This window comes from Clytia hemisphaerica, unplaced genomic scaffold (genome assembly GCF_902728285.1).
Source record: "Clytia hemisphaerica strain Z4C2 unplaced genomic scaffold, Clytia hemisphaerica genome assembly, whole genome shotgun sequence".
Classification (NCBI taxonomy): Eukaryota; Metazoa; Cnidaria; class Hydrozoa; order Leptothecata; family Clytiidae; genus Clytia; species Clytia hemisphaerica.
This window is the reverse complement of record NW_027103900.1, coordinates 319,232-339,717: the sequence shown is the minus strand read 5'-3', so window position 1 is coordinate 339,717 and position 20,486 is coordinate 319,232. Positions and strand designations below refer to the sequence as shown.

General features: G+C 33.9%; 1 protein-coding gene across 2 annotated transcripts in view; it reads right to left on the bottom strand.

The window, feature by feature from the left end:
• LOC136808796 (rho GTPase-activating protein 23-like) overlaps positions 1-19,278 on the bottom strand; it is a 63,519-nt gene extending 44,241 nt beyond the window's left edge. Inside the window, exons 1-4 of one of the 2 annotated variants that reach the window (XM_067065337.1) lie at positions 19,098-19,278; positions 4,761-5,084; positions 2,478-2,634; positions 2,126-2,204 (exon numbers count right to left, since the gene is read on the bottom strand). In XM_067065337.1, coding sequence (XP_066921438.1) covers positions 2,126-2,204; positions 2,478-2,634; positions 4,761-5,084; positions 19,098-19,100 — 563 coding nt within the window. In that variant the 5' untranslated portion in view covers positions 19,101-19,278. Of the gene's footprint in view, positions 1-2,125; positions 2,205-2,477; positions 2,635-4,760; positions 5,085-10,562; positions 10,747-19,097 lie in introns of those variants that run through there. The other variant, XM_067065336.1, reaches the window with a different exon arrangement.
• Positions 19,279-20,486: the final 1,208 nt, after the last annotated feature.

The window sequence follows — 20,486 nt, the reverse complement described above, 5'->3', positions numbered from 1 at the left end:
GTGGACCTTAAGAAACACCAATTTTCATTTAAGAACAGGCTTGGTGGACTCTAAAACACGCAATTTTATAAGAAATGGCACCAATTTTCTCACAAAATGCAGAAAATAAGAACATTTTAAGAAGATTTTTAGGCTTAAAACCCAAAAAGTTAAGAACATCCGAAGGCTTCAAAGTTTTTTGATGTTCTTATAAAAAAAAAACGTGTAGCGATGAATTTAATATGTTGGGCATATTAGGGGGGGGGGGGGCAACTTTTGTCGTCTCCCATTCTTTAAAAAAAATCTTTTTGACCAGCTCGTAAAAAATTGGACCCACGTAAAAAAAATTCCGACCCACGTAAACAAAAATTGGACCCACGTAAAAAAAATTCCGACCCACGTAAAAAAAATTTCGACCCACGTAAAAAAAAGTTGGACCCACGAACCCACGTAAAAAAAAATACCCACGAACCCACGTAGAAAAAATTCTGACCCACGAACCCACGGACCCACGCACATTTCAGACCCACGAACCCACGCACTTTTCTAACCCACGAACCCACGCACTTTTCTAACCCACGAACCCACGTGACCCACGAACCCACGGACCCACGACCCACGAACCCCGTAATTTAGCAGACTTATAATTTTTTTTTTTCATGAGGCATTTAATGCGCAATATTACTACGAGACTTCAATCTGATCCTGAAAAACTACCAGCCAGTCACTCTGAAGTCACATCACAAATTTAAAAGAAAACAAAAATAAAACGAACAATAAAAAGGAGCGTACAGATTAACATAAGTTCTAAAATCTAACCAAACAATTTACAATTTTCGCAAACACTTCCAAACAATCCATTTCATCCGATGAAAAAAATCTCAAAGCTGGCAAACAGCAAAATTTCGCACGTATTTTGACTTAAAGATTTTACAAAGACTAATAGGATATAAGGGAATAGATTGACGTCTAATTTTGTTAATTCTAATTGACGGACATATGCAAATAAAACACACATGAAATTTGTCAATAAATCGTGATAAACTTTAAACAATTTATGAAAGAGAAAAGCACAAGGTAGGTGATAGAAAGATGGGAACTCGATGTAGAAATTCTTTTCCGGCACGCTGAAACTCTGAAAGTCGAAAAAAAATTTCAATATCTGAAAGGTTTAATTGTACGGAATTTCGGAGTTTTCGGAGATCGTTCGGTCCAACCAAAATATTTTCAAATTTACACGCAATGGCCGTTGATCCCGAACGGAGATGCGGCAAATCAAAAGCCGACTATTATTCCTATCCGATGGCCCGCTCCTTTAGAGCTTTAGTGTGAGAGGCCAACAATCCGTCGTCGGAATACCAGATAACTTTGGCTTCAAATCCGAAATTAGAAGATTCGACTCTAGCTAGTCGGCTATTTCTTATTGGTAAAAGTACTGGAAACAATGAACTTAACAGTAAAAGTTCTTAATTACACTTTTGACAATCAATTGTCATTATCTTTATAGGGAAAAAGTTACAAAGGAAGACAAAAATCTACCTTTCTATCATTTACAAGGATTGACACCAACCTGTCAATGGCTCAATGACAAATTGTTCTATTTTTGGTTGAGAGCTAGTGTCAAGACATCCAGGCTATGTTATTTTATATAGTGGTTAAAACACTGAAACAAAGGATCCAAGACTTTAAATCACACTGTTAAATTGATTTTGACGTCTTTGGAGAAACACCGATTGACATCATTTAGCGAAACTTAATGTGCAGAGTAAGACATAAACAGGGTAAACACAAACTTCGAAAATATCTCTCTATCTCTTTTACGTTGATTCAACTGTTCTTTTCGTCAAAACAGCTCGCTTCAAACCCAAACTTTATTCATTTTGTCTGTTTATTTGTTTTAGACCCAAAACAATTCTTTTACATTACTGTATCTAACTTCTAACACATTTTCAACTTCGCAACCTTTATTACTTTTGAAAACATAGGAGTTAAAATGGGACAAAATAGGCTTTAACTAAAGTTAACTTCCTCTTGCATTGCCACGATTTCCCAAACACGAATAAGATGCTTTATTATAGAAAAATCTTAATATTCTCAATTTCCCAAACATGAATAAGAGGCTTTACTATAGACAAACTTTTCTTACCAATACTGGACAAGTTCCACGACATCTTTGTATCTCTTGCCACCAATCAAATCTCCGTTTATCGAAACTATCCTATCCCCTAAAAAACGAAAGTGAAAGTGTAGTTTTAGTTCTTTCTTCTTCATTGAAAGCGCATCTCAGAGATGACATTGAAAACCTAAAATCTTGAAGTCCTTTGAACCTTTGGGAGATATTAAGTCTTTCATTAAGGTCAAAAGTGCACTCAGTAGCAGCCGGTTTCAACGGGGAGAGCCATAATCCTTATAAGGAAATCAAGCACTCTCCGTTGAATATATTTTGAGACCCCTCAGATCACTCATACGCACTGAGGAAACAAAAAATTCACACATACCACTTTTGAGTCCAGCTTCGTCCGCTGAGCCTCCTTTGGTGACATTTTTGACGAAGAAAGTATCCAAGGGCGCAGGGGCGTATGAAACAAACGCCTCGTCATCATCATTGGCGTCATTCAAACCGTTGGCTAACCAATAACTATCACGGTTGAAACCCTGTTAAGAAAGAAACAGTTAAAATAAAGAAATATAGCCCCACTTTATGTATCTAATTTTCTAGAGCACTACCGTAGGATGGCTAAACTTTGTCACTCCCGGTAAAATATTTTCATTAACAACGGAAAAAAAGACCTTCATTCACTCTGGGTAGTTACAAATGTAACTTCGACCTTGTTAGGAACTGAGTCTCAAGGGCTTTGTTTGTTGTCTACACATTTGAGTACCTCAGTAAAAAACTATATTTTCGCCGTTATGCCCAAAAAACGGCGGAAAGATCGCGGAAATGCACCTGGAATGTACCCTCGGGAATGAGAAAGTCAAAGGTAATCAGGAAGTCAGCAGCTATTTCTGAAATTTGAGGCAAAGACTATTCAAAATTAATTCTAAGGTTTCGGCAAAATTTGGCTATCATCAGCGTTAAAAGAGCTGTATGATATTATAACGATAAGCTTTATGGACTTGATTATCTAAGGGTCAGGAATAAAGAGTAAAGATATGGGCTGATGGAAGCCGGGCAAACAAAAACAAACTAATTAGAGTCAAAATAACAGGGTTAGAATTAAGAGAAAGTTTGTTTTCTTTAAAAAATTCGATTGGTGATAAATTTTGCAGATCACACATTTCGAAATTCTTTTTAGAGCCAATGAGATTATTCTTTATATATATGGTACCATCCTATGGGTATTGTCAGAGTTGTTTTATAGTTAACTTGCCGGGTATAGCCAATTATAATAATATTTTTAAATACAGCCCTTTTTCTGGTAAAACTTTGAGATGTGTTTTTTCTTATACTTTTAGACTTGACATTGACAGGATTGATTAAACTTTTTTGGAAGGCAAGAAAGAATAAAAGAGCATTAGAGATGGGAGACTATAAAGTAAAAGTTGAGAGCATTTTAAAAAGACTGACAAACAGCTTTGTGAAGCTAAATGCTTCAATTATTGGCTTAATACAGAGGAGTCTCCATAACTCGAACCCACACGAGAAACACAAATTTGTTCAAGTTATTTCGAGTTACGGAGTAAGGTTTGTAAGGCATTGTTAACTGAAAGGATAAGAAAACTTGTTCCATTTCAGAAAGAGGTTTGCGTTAAAAAAGACCCCTAGTCTGAAAACTGAAACTGAAATAAACATTTTAGACTAAAAAGTAAATGAACCAAATAGCAGGGGAAGTCTTCCTTTGAAGTTTTTAAGTTTTCCAATTAAAAAGAATCGTAATGATAAAAAAGCATCAAGAATTTTTTAATGGCTTTCTCCTTGTAATGACAACAAATTGCAAGAGTAATCAAAACATTCCATGAATTTCGATCGCATGTATCACCACAAACAAGTGTCTCTAACCAAAATAATAACATCATGATCATTTCAAACGAAAATGTCTATCCTATTGAGTTTAACTTCGAAGGGGCTAGATAGAGTATCCACGTGGTTTTCACGCAAACACCAGATTGAAAGTAAAATCCATTATGATCCAGATTATCCAGAAAATCCAGATTATGAAAAATATGCCGCGTTAAAACAAAGAAAGCACTAAATTCAATCCGCAAATCTTAAAGCGGCACAAATCAATTTTTGTCTACAGATTCTCTCGCCCTTATCCCTAATTTAAAATGTAACTACGTGGTTAATATCTAAATGTCTCTTGAAAAATTTAGAAAAAGTTCAACAAGAAATATCCATGGTTTTTCATAGTAATGGCTTACAAGTTTATCTGGCACCCGACGTAGAGATTTTTTTCCGACAAGTCTTGAAGGTCGGGAAAATGTTCAGCTTCTTAAAAAGTTTGGATCAACAAGTTTTGATAGCCGTTAACTGGTCAATGAAGTATAGCCAAAGGCTAGAAGCGAATGTTCATTTTTCCCCAGGCTAGAAAATTTGTTGCTATCACATTTGCAACTCATTTCGCATTTCGAGAGGTTCAACCAAACCTGCTCTCTTTTCTTTTCAAGGGGTACCTTTTTTTTCTGGTGGTAAAGGTTATTTACCATCTAGCATTTGCGTGAAAACCACGCGGAAAGCGCAACTTGGGTAGTAAATAAGTGGCTATGAATATTGCTTAGAGAATCTTTGACTATACTTAAATGGAGATATAAAATTCTAGGATAAACGTATTTCAACCTACCCTGTCTAAAGAGGAATCATCGAATGAACTTTTCTGCGGCGTCGGTGGGTACACAACAAAATAACGTAAAGTAAAGCCGTAACCCTCATTCCTTTTACGTAAAGTGAACGTTACGGGACCATTCCATGGGCGTTGTGGAGTCGCTGGTTGTGGATGACGGGTGGCTTCATTTTGTTGGGTGTAGTATGTCTGTTGGTTCAAATGTTGTGTGTTGTTGTTGAATTCGGTCGTGACTGTTGTGTATGATTGTTGCTGGAAGTTGTGTTCTGGGTTGTGTTGCGTTTCCTCCTGTTGTCGTTGATGATGAGTCGAAGGGCGGACATGCTAAAAATGGCGGAGATAAAATATTTTGATAGTAAGTAATACATACAATATGTGGACGTTTTGAGCGTGGATCATCTAAGATTCCAGTATCCAAACTTTGGAAAATGGACTACCATATTACTTCGAATTAGTTATTAGGAGGCAGGGGCGTTCATTCGAGGGGGGGGGGCGTTTAAAATAAGGGGGCGTTTAAAATAAGGGGGATTTTATTCTAGTACAGTGTATACTAGTACCAAATCAATGTTGCGTGACTCTACCAGGTGCCTTATGTGGCATAGGAAGTGCAATGTAAATAGACGTTATGTGAAAATGTGACTGTAGTACACAGGTAGAGCGTTCAGTTACGGTGCACAAGAAGACCGTGGGTTTATTCATAAATCATTGTTTGGTCATACTAAAGACTTTGTACTTCGTACAAAATGGTACTTGATGCCTCTCAGCTTGACGCTCAAGAATCAAGTGTATCTTTGGCAATTAAGGGAGAGAGATAGTGGCACCTTCTCCTTCCTACAGATGAATAGCTATCCGACTGCGGTTGCAGACTTACTTATTTTACGTGAAAATGAATCTAGTAAGCTTATGGGAAAATCATAAATCTATAAAAGGTCATTGTAATTAAAGAAAATTAGATCAAAGATTTATGAAGAGCAAAAATATCATGATTAATTATTAGGAAGAAAAGAAACAGGGGGGGGGGGTCTTGCAGTTACTCCTTGACACTATGTGGAGTAACTGCAATTTTAGACATTTTCTAAAGACACCACCACCCTTGCAGTTATTCCATAGTGTACTAACTGATTTTACCCTCAAAATTGGTGTATACCACCCCCAAAAATGCCAAATTTGGCAATTTTTTCACTGAATTCTTCATTTTTGATACCATTTTATTGGGTACGTCTTATTAACGACCGTTCAAGAGTTAAATATATCAATCATTTTCCAAGTTTGTTAAAATATCTTTCATGCCTTGAATGAAGAAAAAATTTTGTGATTTTTTTTTGACTTTTGAAAAAAATGTTTTGAATTTTTTTGCTTCCGGAACTTTTAAAACCTAAAATTTTAAGTGAAAAATTGAAAAATGTGCTCACTTAGTACACCATATCCTACCAAAATCAACAATTTCGGGCTTAGGCACCACCCATGTTGCAGTCCACTGGTGGAGTAACTGTTTTCCCAAATTTTGGTTTATATACCACCGCGGTAGTAATTGTCATAGTGTTTATATAATAACTGCATGACCCCCCCTGAAAGAAATGAAAAATGATGATTAAAGTGTCTAATTTAGCAGATAAACAGAGTAAAGTCTCCGAACAAAACATTTCTATCTACTTAAGGATCAAATTTACCAGGGTTTTAAATAAAATCAAGTATTTCGAGGTAGACCAATGTAATGTCTCCAAACATTCATAGCAGGTTGACCTAAAGACCTAAGTCCCTTGCATGTAGCCTTTTGCACAAGGAATAATAGATGAATGAAATGACTTGGACTTCTAAAACTTTGCCAAAACAAACGCAAATACACGAACTACTAGCAGCTTTAATGATATAGGGAAATGTCGCGTTAAAGTCAATTCATGATATTCATGACGTAATGTTTTCTACGGAAAGACCCCGGTTTTTGCCAGTAGTGGCAAATTTTATACCGGGTGACCCACGAAAAAGTTCAGACGTTTCTCAACGTCTTGAGGACGAACAAATGTCCCAAAGTGCTTGGAGTTTATATATTTAGAAAGTAGATATCCTAACTTAAAATTTGAGCTATCACTTTTTAAATTTGACCAATTTGTTCTTTACTTACGAGCTTTTAAAGTCAAAATTCACTTTTCGGAAAGTGCAGAAAAAACGTAAAAAAGGGGTATCAAATTTGGTATTTTTAGACGTTTTTGATATACAGTTTTTGAAAAAAATCTGAAAAATCTACAAAAGCGCCAATTTTTATAAAAGCTAGTCTTGTTTTAAACAAAAAGTACTTTTAAAGGTGTTTTTATTAATTATTAATATCATAAAACTCGTTAAATAAGTCAATTTGTAAGTGATTTTCTAATAGACCTTTTCATAAATTACGTCACGAACATCACTTGCCTCGTATTCAAACAATTACCCTGGTTATCGTGTCCCTTGAGACATAAATGGTTCTTTTATGAATAGGAAGTAGTTTTAATAAAAACCGCTGGGAGTTAATCACCATGGCAATAATTTCAAAACGAGGCAAGTGATGTTCGTGACGTAATTTATGAAAAGGTCTATTGATTGCATAAATTTAATACCTCTTTTTTACGTGTTTTTTACACTTTCCGAAAAGTGAATTTTGACTTTAAAAGCTCATAAGTAGAGAACAAGTCGGTCAAATTTAAAAAGTGATAGCTCAAATTTTAAGTTAGGATATCTACTTTCTAAATATCAAAACTCCAAGCACTTTGGAAAATTTGTTCGGCTTCAAGATGTCGGGAAACGTCTGAACTTTTTCGTGGGTCACCCGGTACAAATTTTGTCTAGTTTAAATTTAGTTTAAATAACTACTGGCTAAAACCGGGGAATTTCCGTAGAAAACATTACGTCATGAATATCATGATATGAATGAAATGGAGCATTGAACAGACGCGTCATCTCAAGCAATTTCGAATACAAATGAAATGAAGAGGTCCCGATCAAGAACGTTCTCTAAGGTTCTTAGATTGTCTCTGGAACATCCTGGAACGTTTCGTATCATTCTTTTTACTGGACATTCCATTTTGTGTTAAAAGTCACTTCATTGAAAGTTATATTCTATATGAAGATAATCAAAATGAAAAAAGAACTTAACATATTTTCAAAACATTGACAAAAACTAATGCAAGATAAGAACTCAAAAATAACTACACCCACAATGCCGTTGACTTTATGTCTTTCACCCACAACCCATGTGGCTGAGCGTATTAAGCGGCGTAACGAATTCCGCCTTCTGCCGCCGCTATTCTTTTTTCCAAAGTATTTTTCATCTCCCATTGTTGTATTCGAAGTGTACGTAAAAACTCCTATCGATGAAATTTTATCTGATTTTCTTTTAAATACGTCTATATCTCCATGATTTCCCTCAAATCCTAAGTCTTAAATTGCCAATTTAAATTCCATGGTTTTAGCCTGTAAAAACAACCTTCAAATCTACGTTCCAATGATCATAGATTTATTGTCACCAAACTAAAAATACCAATACAAATTCTCCTTCAAAATTCAAATCAATTGTTGATGAAAATTCTCTTGACCAAAAGGTCCAATTTTTTCCGAGCTCACCATAAAAAGCTATTTGACAGAAGGGTTGAATTGTTTCAATCAGGGGGAGAAAAAATTCATCTTAATTTTTTGACAGTACAAAGAAAAATAAGCAAGCACAGTTTCACATGTTTGTTTACGCGCGATTAATCAGCCAGACTTTTCTTCTTTTCTTTCAAAACTTTTAATTTTTATCGTGACATAGGCTTTTAAAGCTGAATTCACTTGATTTGAAAGAACATGATATTCAAAGATTTGGAGCCTTTTCTGATGGTAAATTCGAGTTACTGTAGTAGTAATGCCGAGTTCAGGTATCTACTATGATAATTTTGACTGATTAATTAAGTTTGAGCTTTACGATTGAAAATTTGAAAATGTAATGGCTAAAAAGGGGAAAATTTTTTCAAGTAGGTTCTTATTATATACAATTTTTCTTAAGAAAGATAATTTTATTAAGATAATTTCGAAAGAAGCGTTTGGGCCATGTTCTGAATTAACAGTTTTTAGTCAAAACACCGTTTAAAAAAATCTTTAGAAAACTCACGAATGAACTCATACACTTTGTACTAAGATTGTCATTATCATAGGAATCCTCTCAAAAACATGTCAGAAATGGCACTGTAGATATTATTGTAAATTCAATCTCGAACAAAAATATGCAAACGTTCTTCCGACGCGCAAATGCAATGTTAAATTCTGTAAGTCAGGCAAATTTACACTCCAGTAAGGTTTTGGGAATAAGCAACTTAACCTGACCGTGCATCACAAAAGGGGATCGATTGTTCCTTATTGATGAAAATCCGACTTATAATAATAAGACACAATGCATTTTTTAATTCTAGCGCCAAAAGCCTCAAAAAGAATTTTGGGACCGAGTTGAACAGTGCCGATGAAGTCATTGAATTGACACGTTGAAGTTAAACTGGTATGTAGAATCCTGGTCAAATCAAACCTTCGGACTAGGCAATAATAGCAAATTTTATGTTTTCTTTTAAACAGTAATTCAATAATAGTGTAAAGTGAACTTTCGCTAATTCGAACCTCTACTATTCGAATCTTTCTATAATTCGAACTAAAATTTTTTGCCCCTTCGGCTAGAAAGGGCTTTGGGCGAATCATGTACTAGTGGAAATGGTAAATTGGGTAAACACTGGACCAGTGATATTCCAGTCTTCAGAATTAAGAAATCCCTCAAAAATTACAAATATTGATTACAACTGGACTAGTAGTGAAACCCACTGGTCCACAATTTGACCATGGGCACTGTAAACTGCACATGATTCAAATTCTTTCTGTAATTCGAAGCTTCCCTTAATTCGAAGAAAATCCCTGGTCCCCCTGGAAGATCGAATTAGAGAGAGTCAACTGTATCAATTTCGAAATTTATGTAGTATCTTAAGGAGATCAAAGTTGGTGCGTTTTCACAGCCAACTACACGACAACATGTTTAATTACAACATCATCATTTTGCATTATATGCATGCATGAGATGAAAAGTAAACATTCATATAAAGAAATAACAAACATTTACATGTGTTATTAAACACTATGTCAATCCACTGTTTGCAAAGTTGATGTAAAAGTCATGTCAATGAAAAATACCGTCGTATTTCATTGTATAAAGAAAAACATAATTCTCTCATCTGGAAAATCGAGACTCTTCTTCCAGGGTTCCCCGATTTTCCGATTTTCCCGATTACACAGTCAAAATGCATGAGTAAGTATAGACCACTCATTTGGGTTTAATATAGTACGTGATCGTGAAGTATCGAGATGAAATTATTCACCCAAGAAGGTATACACTTTAGAAGCGAACCATCACTTTTATGTACGCCTTAAATAATTATTGTTGGCGTAGCTTTAGATCAGGCATTTGATATCAAAAGATCAAAAATCTTAGCTAGTGTATATATAGCTAAAATCAAGACCTAAAGACACATCGCCTGATTATTGGCATAGTAGTTAGTTTTTTTTCTTTCATTTATTAATCATTATTGTTTATTTTGTTAGCTTATTTTAGGTTCCTTCCCCATGGCGGTATGATCTGGTGGTCCTTTTGCGGGAGGATAGGAACCTTTAATGTTGTACTATTTTGTTCGTGTCACCTATACTATAGATTAAAAAAACAAAAATTATTGGCATAGCCTTGGATAAGGCCTATGATGATAAAAGTCTTAGCTAGTGTAAGTACAGCTAAAATCGAGATCTAAGAAACCTCCTAATACGAACCTTTGGGTCACTTGGTGAAAACAATTTATAAGAAGGACCATAAATATTTGTTGATAATTGAAAATCAAAGTCGGTGATAAAGACGATAATATCTTGTTGATGATATCCACCATGCATGTGAAAGATTTGCTGTAGATTGCCAGATGTCATCATATAATTGTCATTTGAGCCACCATTTTAATGCATCGATTCATATAAAAAGTTCTTCTTCAAAGTTTCTACTTCTTTATTTATTCCAAAATTTTCAAATTATTATTAAAAGCATCAATTCCCCTCTAGAAAATGACAATTTGGACCAATAAATTCTTTTCCAGAAAATAAACTTTTCCACTTTTGCAAACTATGCGCACCAGCATATATTCTGATTAACCATTCATTACCATATGGTAAACCAGTTTGAAATTCTAAATGTCTTAAACATCCCACATCTCACGCTCTTTTGCAAATTTACCTCGATTCTCGCCTTACAACATGTATACAATAAAAATTTGATTCCCCAGTCGTTAACACAAAAAAATATGTTTTTTCCAATGTTTATTTTTCGAGTTTTCGCAAACGTGAGAGACAGATTGTTAAGCTGTAATAAAATACTACTAAATTCGACTTGATGATTATTTTCGACTTGAAGATTTTCTACACTAGAATAAAAATCGACATTTTATTAGTTTGTCTCCAGATATTCAACACCGTAACGATCTACAGTTCTGAAACGGATTCTACCAGAAAAATGATTTATTTTTATTTTATTATTTTTTTTTATTAATTGTCTTTCAGGCTCTTCCATATTTTACAATGGCTATTCGTCCTATGTAAAAATAATCATATTTAAATAAAAAGATAATTATATTCTATAAAAAAAAACACACAAAAAAAAACAACTCAAGAATACTGACAAAGCTCACTAAATTGCAGATTGTAAAACCGTAAAACTGTAGAAACAAAACACAAAACAAAACTCAAGGATACTGATAGAGCTCGCAAAATTGCAGAAAAAGAAAACAGAAAGTATAGCTTGTTGTTACAGATTGTACATAGGGTGGTACGGCAAAAGTGGCGTATACCGTGCTATGTCGGGTGGGAGGGGAGGAGCAAAAAATGTCATAAATAACCAATGTTCGGGGTGAAGTTTCGCCTTCTTGGTGTATAAATCTCATTGTTTCCGGGGTTGATCAAACCAAACTGGTTGTCCAGGAGGGCCAGGAGTGGCTGATCCTCCACCCCTGTGTAACACTTTTTTTCTAAAAGAGCCAAATACAGTCATTGATCTAGGAAGTTTGCTAAAATTTCATTACTCCGTAACCAATCTAGATCTAAATTCACTTAATTGCGCTAAAAAGCTAAAAGAAAGAACTCTTGAAAACTTATCACCGAAAAAGAAAACCATGCTTATAAATACACAAGTATTTCTTTCCGGTAAAAAGGCATATTACCGATTTCAACATCTCAAAAAAGGAAACCTTTTATACTCAAAAATTATTGAAATTTAAGCTCGAATCCACGCCCGAATCAACGATTTTCCTCCATTTTTCACAAACCAAATACAAAACGCTCCTTTAAAAAAATCTGCACTGCTTCAATATATTACACATCGACACGGTTTGTCTAAACATACAACACTTCGTCATTCGACGATGAAAAATATAAAAAAAAACTTTCAGAGTATGTAAAGCAACACATACATAGCTAAACTTTCTTGTCATAACATTCAGTGAGAGCTCTTCTAAGTCAAAATAACATTGTGACACTGTACTTGCTACCCTGTTGTATTATAAAAATAACTTGGCTAATCGTATACCTCGTCTCATTCCCACCATTATATTAAACGAATCTCAATTTGACTTAAAGATATTTTAAAATATTTAAGAAACAATACATATCTGTTGCGAAATATATGCCAGAAAAAAATATTATAAACAAAAAATATTTTAGATTGTGTATTTCTTTAAATCATAAAACTCAACATTATGAAAAATTCAAATCTTTATTTTACCGTCCTATACGTATAAGCTCGCTAGTATCTGAGTTGGCAAGAATACAGAAAAACTCGCCAATAAACTCGACTCCCATGAACTCACTAAATTGTGTATTTTAAACTCTTAAAAAAAAACTTAAATTTTAAAACTCAGCATTGTGACACCACGATCAAATTCAAAGTCAAATCTTCACTCAAACTAGCGATGATATAGAAAAATTCGCCATTAATCTCGACTCCCATCAACCCCTGAGTAACGAAAGGTGACAAAAAATATCTTATGTATTCGAATCTATAAGCGACGATGATAAAAGTTGAAAATTCCTGAATATTTTTGTCACCACTTTTTTGTCACTTCATTTTCGATATGAGTTACATCATAATACATATTTAGGAACAATTTTTGATGACCTTGGGGCGGGTCAGTCACTTTGTTTGTAGGTCCAGAAGTCGACTAAGGTGAAAAACTTACAGGTTTTGTTTTTAAATAAAGTGATATCGTTTGCTTACTCATAAATTTTAATTTGCAAGCTTGTTCACATTGGATTAACACGGATGTGGAGCAAGATTAGTTAGAAAAAGGAAAAGAAAAACATTTCTTTGCTTATATCAGCATAATAAAACAATAGGCAGACACTGTCCTTATACGAAGTATGTGTCTGATATGAAACGGGAACAATTATGTAAAAATAAAACCTTTAAACATTTTTTCAAGCGTATACATGGCGGCACTATAGGTTAATAAAAACACGAACATTTTTATTCTAGAATGAAACAGATCTGCACTCATGGTATTTTCTGTTAAAATTACTCTAAACAAAATCAATGAAAACGGCGAATCTCAAACGTACATTATAATAAATTAGCCTTAATATTCAGCACTTTCAATTCAACAATTGTTCTACCGTTTCCGCAAGAAAAACACAGGACGCTTATTTTCCTTTACTACTATCTAGAGAGCGTACAGTTGGACATGTGACGACAATAGCCCTTTTTTCTCTGTCGGTGTTAAGGTGTTAAAAGAAAAAAGTGACGGTGTTTGCGAACCCGTACAACCCTCCCATACATGGAAGACCTATTAGACATCTATTACTCTCAATGAAAACTAACATTGATTTTCACTCTCACTAATACAAGGTTTTCCATCAAGGCATCTCCAAACATACACCAGTACTGTCTACGAAAGTTTTATCAAACACTTCAGAGAGTTCAGAGAGATATGACTTTCTTCACATACAAAAAAGTATCAGTAAATTCAATCTCGAGATATAAATTTGAAGGAAAAATAGTGATGTAAGGTTCTGAGGTTTTCTCTCTCTATTTTTTTGTGACTTTTTCTTTTTTTTTTATAAATATATATATCTTTCACAAGGTTATGAAGAGGACAAAAGAAATCTGTGGTTAAAATCAGAGATGAGAATAAGTGTCATCGTTCTTTTGAGGTTGGAACATTTTTATTGTCATTTTACTCTTATTATCAGTTTTTAACCAGAAAATATCATTCCATAAAAACCAAAAAGTTGACAAGCTTCATGCTGAGTGGACCTACTAGAAGGGTAATGTAATAAGAAAATACGAAAAGTTATGAAAATTATAGTATGAAAATGCAAAATAAAATACCAAGCTGCAATCGCAAGAAATGCCCATTTTCCCTAAAAATGACAAAAGGGGATAACCACAAATAAAAAAGTTAGATTTTAAGGCCAAAAAACTTTTCCAGATAAAACGGCTTCAGACACTTTTTAGAGAACCTTGCCCTCTATCGTTCTGCCAAAAATCAGAAAGAACTAACGAAGCAAGTCCAAACACCCTATTTTAGGCCTGCAAGTTAGGACCGACCCCCCCCCCACCATTTTTTATTTCGTAAATCGGGAACCGTCATTGGACAATAACAACAGTCAAGCCTCGAAAAGAAGTGAAGGGTCTTTAAAACTTTTCTCGAGGTTTATAGTTTTCATTTTCTTCGCAAAAGAAGAAACTATTACGAAAAATGGAAAATGGATTTATAAATGAAAACGGCGACAAAAGGTTTATTCCGAAATTCCAAAATGTCTAGAATCTTAAAAGGATGTCTGTCCGTATCGTGCAATCGAATAAGGTCACGAAAGCACAAACATCGGTCATGACATGATGACCAAACAAAATATGAAATTAGCCCGAATTAACTTGGTTTTAGTTGACAATAATATACTGATCAACGACGTCAAATCTCATAGAGTATGATTTAGAAAATATATAAAGAAATGTTTTTAAAATTTGGGTGCAATGGCGTAAAATTGATAATAAATACACTGAAAGTAAACAAACTACCATAGATTTTTCCTCAAAGAAACTGTCAAGTGAAAATGAGACCGTTAATTAGTAGTCTAGCAGTACTAGTGGTACCCACCCTAAAGAGGCTCGGCGATTTCTACTTCAGGCTTTTCTCTCACCCTTTCACAAAACAGGAACCGAGAACATAGTCCAGCGTTCAATGTTCAATCTTTGGGGTTCAATTCAGCTAACATAACATATAAACAAAGTGGCTGACTCTGTCAAACCAAAAAAGTTATCATGCTAGCAAAGTAGCATGGCTTTGACATAATCCTAAAGCAGCAAAAAAACCTGCACAATGGTCAGGCTGGCTAGGTAAAACCTTCATCGATAACGCATCGCATACTATAAATTGGGCACAACTACCATAAACTCGTAGTAAGATACCAGGGTGAGAAGCCTAAACTTTGTTCAACGAGTACTGAAAATCAATAAAAACGAGATAAAAGAAAGGATATGTACTAGGGAGAGAAACTTTCTCGTTATTTTTCAAAATAATTATTAAACACAGCGATACCATGTTAAAAATAATTAGAAAGAAAAACAAAAACATGAAAAGATCGAAAAAATGAAAAAGCAGAATATTCACTATTCGAATACTATATATCATATCGTCCCTCACATGACTTTATAAAAGTTTAATCTCAAAATTAATACCTTATGAAATTTAGAGTTTTACTGTGGTGGTCATCTTTGAGATTGGGATTGCCTTTTTTCATGTAGAGGAATAGTCGATGTTTTCATATGACAAAAAGGCCAATCTCAAAGGCAGAACAGGATTGCAAGATTTCCAATTTTCCAAGGCAAGACACTTATTTTGAGATTGAATGTGAGGGACAATATGTTACTATCCAAACTCTCTGTTTCTTGATAGCTTTCCCAACCGTAGAGGTTGTAAATTTAGTGCTAGTTACAAAGGCATCACGTAAAAGCTCGTTATATTTAGTCTCTACACACTCTATAAATCTTCCACTGTTCTAAAGTATCAGCATTCTATAATTGGTACACGAAAGACATGGTTTAATTTCGGTCACCAGAAAGAAGCCAAATTAAAAGCAATTAAAACCGATAACTAAAAAAACTCCGAGTGTGAAAAAAAATCTAACAACATTATCTCAAACGAAAAACAAATACAATCGAAAATGTCTCTAGCTGAGAGAAAATTAGGAGCCAAAATACGAAATAAAATCTTGACAGAAGTTTGACAGGTCACCGATAATCATACCTAAAGAGAGAAGTTCGAAGGAAAAAGGGTTCAAAAAAGAGATAACAAAAAGAGCACTTGATATATCTTTATTCCATTCTCAACCTTTCAAGTGTAGCGACATGAAACATCAATGAATTGGGAAGCCTGGGGAACGGAAAAGTGTATTATTTATGTATGAAATAAGTTCAAAAGAAAATTATCGATTTCATTGATAGAAGAAAATTATTTTTCTAAATAATTTATTAATATTTTTCCTAATAAAAATCTCTCTTAAAGAATTATTCCCTTACTATTAGGAACCTTAGAATAAAGCACGTGCCGAAAAAAAGTTAGTCTCTCCGTTATATGCTTTACTGATACCAGTATAACCTTATTCCATTCAAACCAATGAAACATTGAGGGCTGTTCCATGAAATTTCCATACAGGGGAGCAGGCGAACCTTTCTAGACAAAAAAAAAAACGATTTTTTAAAGTGGGTGGACATACTATGATGAAGTTGGTTTATGAAATTTTAAAGATAACTTATTACACCCTGGAAAAATGATAAAAAACTTTCCTTCTGATCTCCTGGTAATTCTTCTCCTTCTCCCTCCTGGAAAACATTACCCCCTGAATGATGGATATAAAATGGAATGACCTAATGTTGAAGGCTCCTACTCCAGATAGAACATTCCAACCATCTAAACTTTTTATCGAACATTTTACTTTGGTTTAGGAAGAAGCCGTGATGTAAAGGCACTAATATGGTACACTTTTTATAAGAGCAATGAGGCTCAAAAACACTAAAATTTAAGACAATCCAACAACAATGCCGAGTCTGTAATCACCGCAAATCAAGCACAATAGTTAAATCAGTGAAAAAGGGTATAATAAGCCAAAAACAACAGTTTTGCCCTAGAAAGAAGAACATGATAAGAACAATTTGAGACTCAAAGTGCTAAAAAATAAGAATAGGTAAGTCTCATTAAATAGTTTACAGGTTCTTATACAAAAGGTAAGCAATCATCTCCATCTTCGCTTGTTAATGTTCCGTCATAAACCATTCATATTGATACCGCTAAGTTGCTAGGAAATCTCTACATAGTCCTTGGATTAAGGGATAAACTTTAAAAAAGGATGCGAGAAGAAGATTAATTTGGAAAAATGTGTTTCTAGAGAGTGTGTGCTAAATACTATCGAGGTCGCTTATACCGCATTATGTTAGGCTGAGTGACTCCGTATAACCAAATTGTAAAATTAATAATTTAAGTTAAAAGATTATAGTCACATTTTGGGGCAAAGACCCGTAAACGGGACACCAGTTATGGGGAAATGATTCAAATGAAAATAAAAAAATTTAAAACACTCGAAAAGATTGCAAGTATTCAGTCAAATCAGGTAAGAGCAAACAATTTGTGAAATTTCCTGTCTGCTCCAAAATTTTTAGGGTAACAGATACAAAGTCAGATTTTATTCTCACATTCTAGTCCAAGAGAAGTAGAGCATAGAATTGTGTTAAGCTAGGCAAATACCACCGCCAGCGAAGCTTTTCTAACAGTGCTAGTACTTTGATGAGCTCCATTTTTCATGTTTTTGCTAAGTAAAAATGCACTGAAATATTGAAAAAAGAAAATTTCAACTATATAAATAATTATAATTTGCAATAAAAATGGGGATATTTTCACTAGATACTTCATAGATTGATCATTTTTCTCGATTTATATTTAGCATATAAGACATTCTGTCTCCTAGATAATGAAAGTCATGATTTTGAAAAATTCCACATAAACCATTATATGGCATTCCATTAAATTTTTGCAAGCAGCGAAATAGTGCGTAATGAAAGAAGATCGTTAAAATGTAATTGCAGAAAAGAGTAATTTCAAATTTGTGGTATTGGAGTGATTACAACTATAAAGAAAACTGCCGTCCACATTTTCGTTTGCTCGTGCAAGACATAATCTTTATTTTAAGAACTAAATTGAGTGAGCTTCTTTGACGACTTGATTTAAATCCGACAATCTTTTTTAAAAGTTGTGTTGAAAGAATTATCGAGAAAGACAATTATAGTATTTTAAACTCAAGCCCGCCGATCTCTATATATGATTGCGGATAGATGTATTACGCTCAGAACTCCGGTTCTTTGAGCACTCTATAGACTCTGTTGAAGAGCAAGCTCTGCTTCTCCCACCAAAAGAGATTATGCGAAGCTCAACACTTAGTGTTTTGAGCAGTCTGGTGACAACAGCAGTCTATGCTCGCTTACCCAAGCCGCACTGATGAGTCCTGGGAAGGACGAAAAACGTGTCTGCGGATAGATGTATATGTTTGATTAGATAGGACAACTAATATATAGAAAGTGAATCGAGTTTCAAAAACAACAAATCCACTGACAATTTTTAGCATTCGAATTTTTTACGCTTCGAAAAAAACATAAAGAATTTCTTTTTGGTCAATAAAGTGGAACGTTTCAAAAATTTTGAGCAGATCATGGATAAGATGGAAGCCCTCGTATTCAGGGCATCTATTTTTCAGAAGTATCTTTTATAGTCCCAAAACGAAAGCAAATTATGAAAAGGACAAGATGGAAAATAATTTTGAAGCAATGAAAAAAGAAAGATATCTAGGTTATATTGTTTTGTTTGTTTTAGACATCAACGAAACATGATAATTAGCATGTCTGAAAACTTTTACTCACAATAGTAATTAACTCATAACTTCAAGCATGGCTTGGAAAAGTAATTTTTAGTCCTGAGGAGTAAAGTTCTTTTCTTAATCTACCATAATAATATTTCGTTAGTTTCTAACTTTTTCCAAGTATAATTACTGTGGTTGTATAGAGTAGAAGCAAGTAAGAGAATTACTCGGAAATAATGTGTAGTGTACAGAGAAGTCATCAACAGATGAGAAATTTATTAAATTATAAAGGAAGGAACTAGAAATATCCAGCTAAGCTGTATCTTTAGGGTACAAAGAGTATTTAAAGATTAAAGCAAGCAGCCATCCTATTTATACCAAAATTTGCTTGTGAAAAAAAATGGGACAAAAAAAAGGGATTCTTACCATTTCATTATCCACGGTTGAATGAAAGCTTCCAAAAACTATTATCCAATCAGAATTCTTCTTGCCAATGCTTCCAAAATTTCCAACTAATCAGGATTCTTCTTGTCAAAGGTAAAAGTATTGCAAAATTTTTGTACGATCTCTCAACACGAAATAATTTTGTCTTGGTATGTATTTTCTTTGAATTAAGAAGATTTGTATTAATAAATGATAATTATCAAAATGTACAATTTTTAAAAACAAATTATGCGCGCTGAATAACCAAATTTGACGCATCCAGCAAAAACAGAAACAGAAAAAAAAGAAAAAACTGAATACACAAGTTGTTCACACACACTAAAACCATTTAATTGATAGATCAAACAGAACATCACAAAAATTGTTCTCCTTTCAAATAATTCAAGCATTTAAACAGCATCTACAGTAATTCGTAGTAATTAACTTTTGAATGTTAATTGCTTGCTTTTTTGACATTAAAAAAGAGTGCCTCTTTTTTTTACTAAAAAGCATTTAGTTTTTTGAAAGATAAAAGAAAAATTAAGAAGTGCATTGTAAAAGCGTATTAAGCAAGCAAGCATTAAGACCATGACGACAAAATGAATGGTGTCGCCTTTAATATAAAACCCATACCAGTTGTCTGTTATATTATGATTTCCTTTTAAAATCATACTGAAGCAATTCAAGTTCTTTCAATAAACATAGTGTGCAAGGGGTTCCAGGTCCCACTTAAAAATTCAGGTCCCACCTAACCCTAAAATTTCCACCCTCAATCCAGATTCCAAGATCCCAGCTAAAAATTACACTAATTGGAGGAACAAAACAAAAATTCTTACAGTATAATAATAAAAAGGAGAAAAGTTTAATAGAGTAAAATAATTATTTATAGAATATAAAATTTAGAAAAAATTATAATTAAATTGGAAATAAGAAAAAACTAACATTTTAACTTTTACCAAAACACCGAAAGTCCCACCTAAAGAAATTAATCCCCATCTTAACTTGTATCTCCCACAAATGGGGGGGGGGTGTGCACACTATGAAAAAGTATATGGACGGACTAAAGATAATAATATTTGAAAATGAAAATGTGCCCAAGAGAACGAATAACTTTCAGTCAATTGTCTGTATTACCAAACTGGCATTCAAGCTCTAATCTCAAAGTTAACTAAAAACTGACTGACATTTTTACTTGAACCCGTATCAATTTTTTTACCTTCCAAAATCAACTGGAATCTGGGGTCATGTTTCATTTCCGCCTCTAAAGAAAGCAAAATTATGATGGCAACTTTTTTCGCCATCCAGGCTATGAAATAACCTTTTAAGATGACTCTGGGTTCAGGCTTACTTGTAATGTTTTTGTCAAGAAAATGAAGGTTTCAAGAAAAAAAA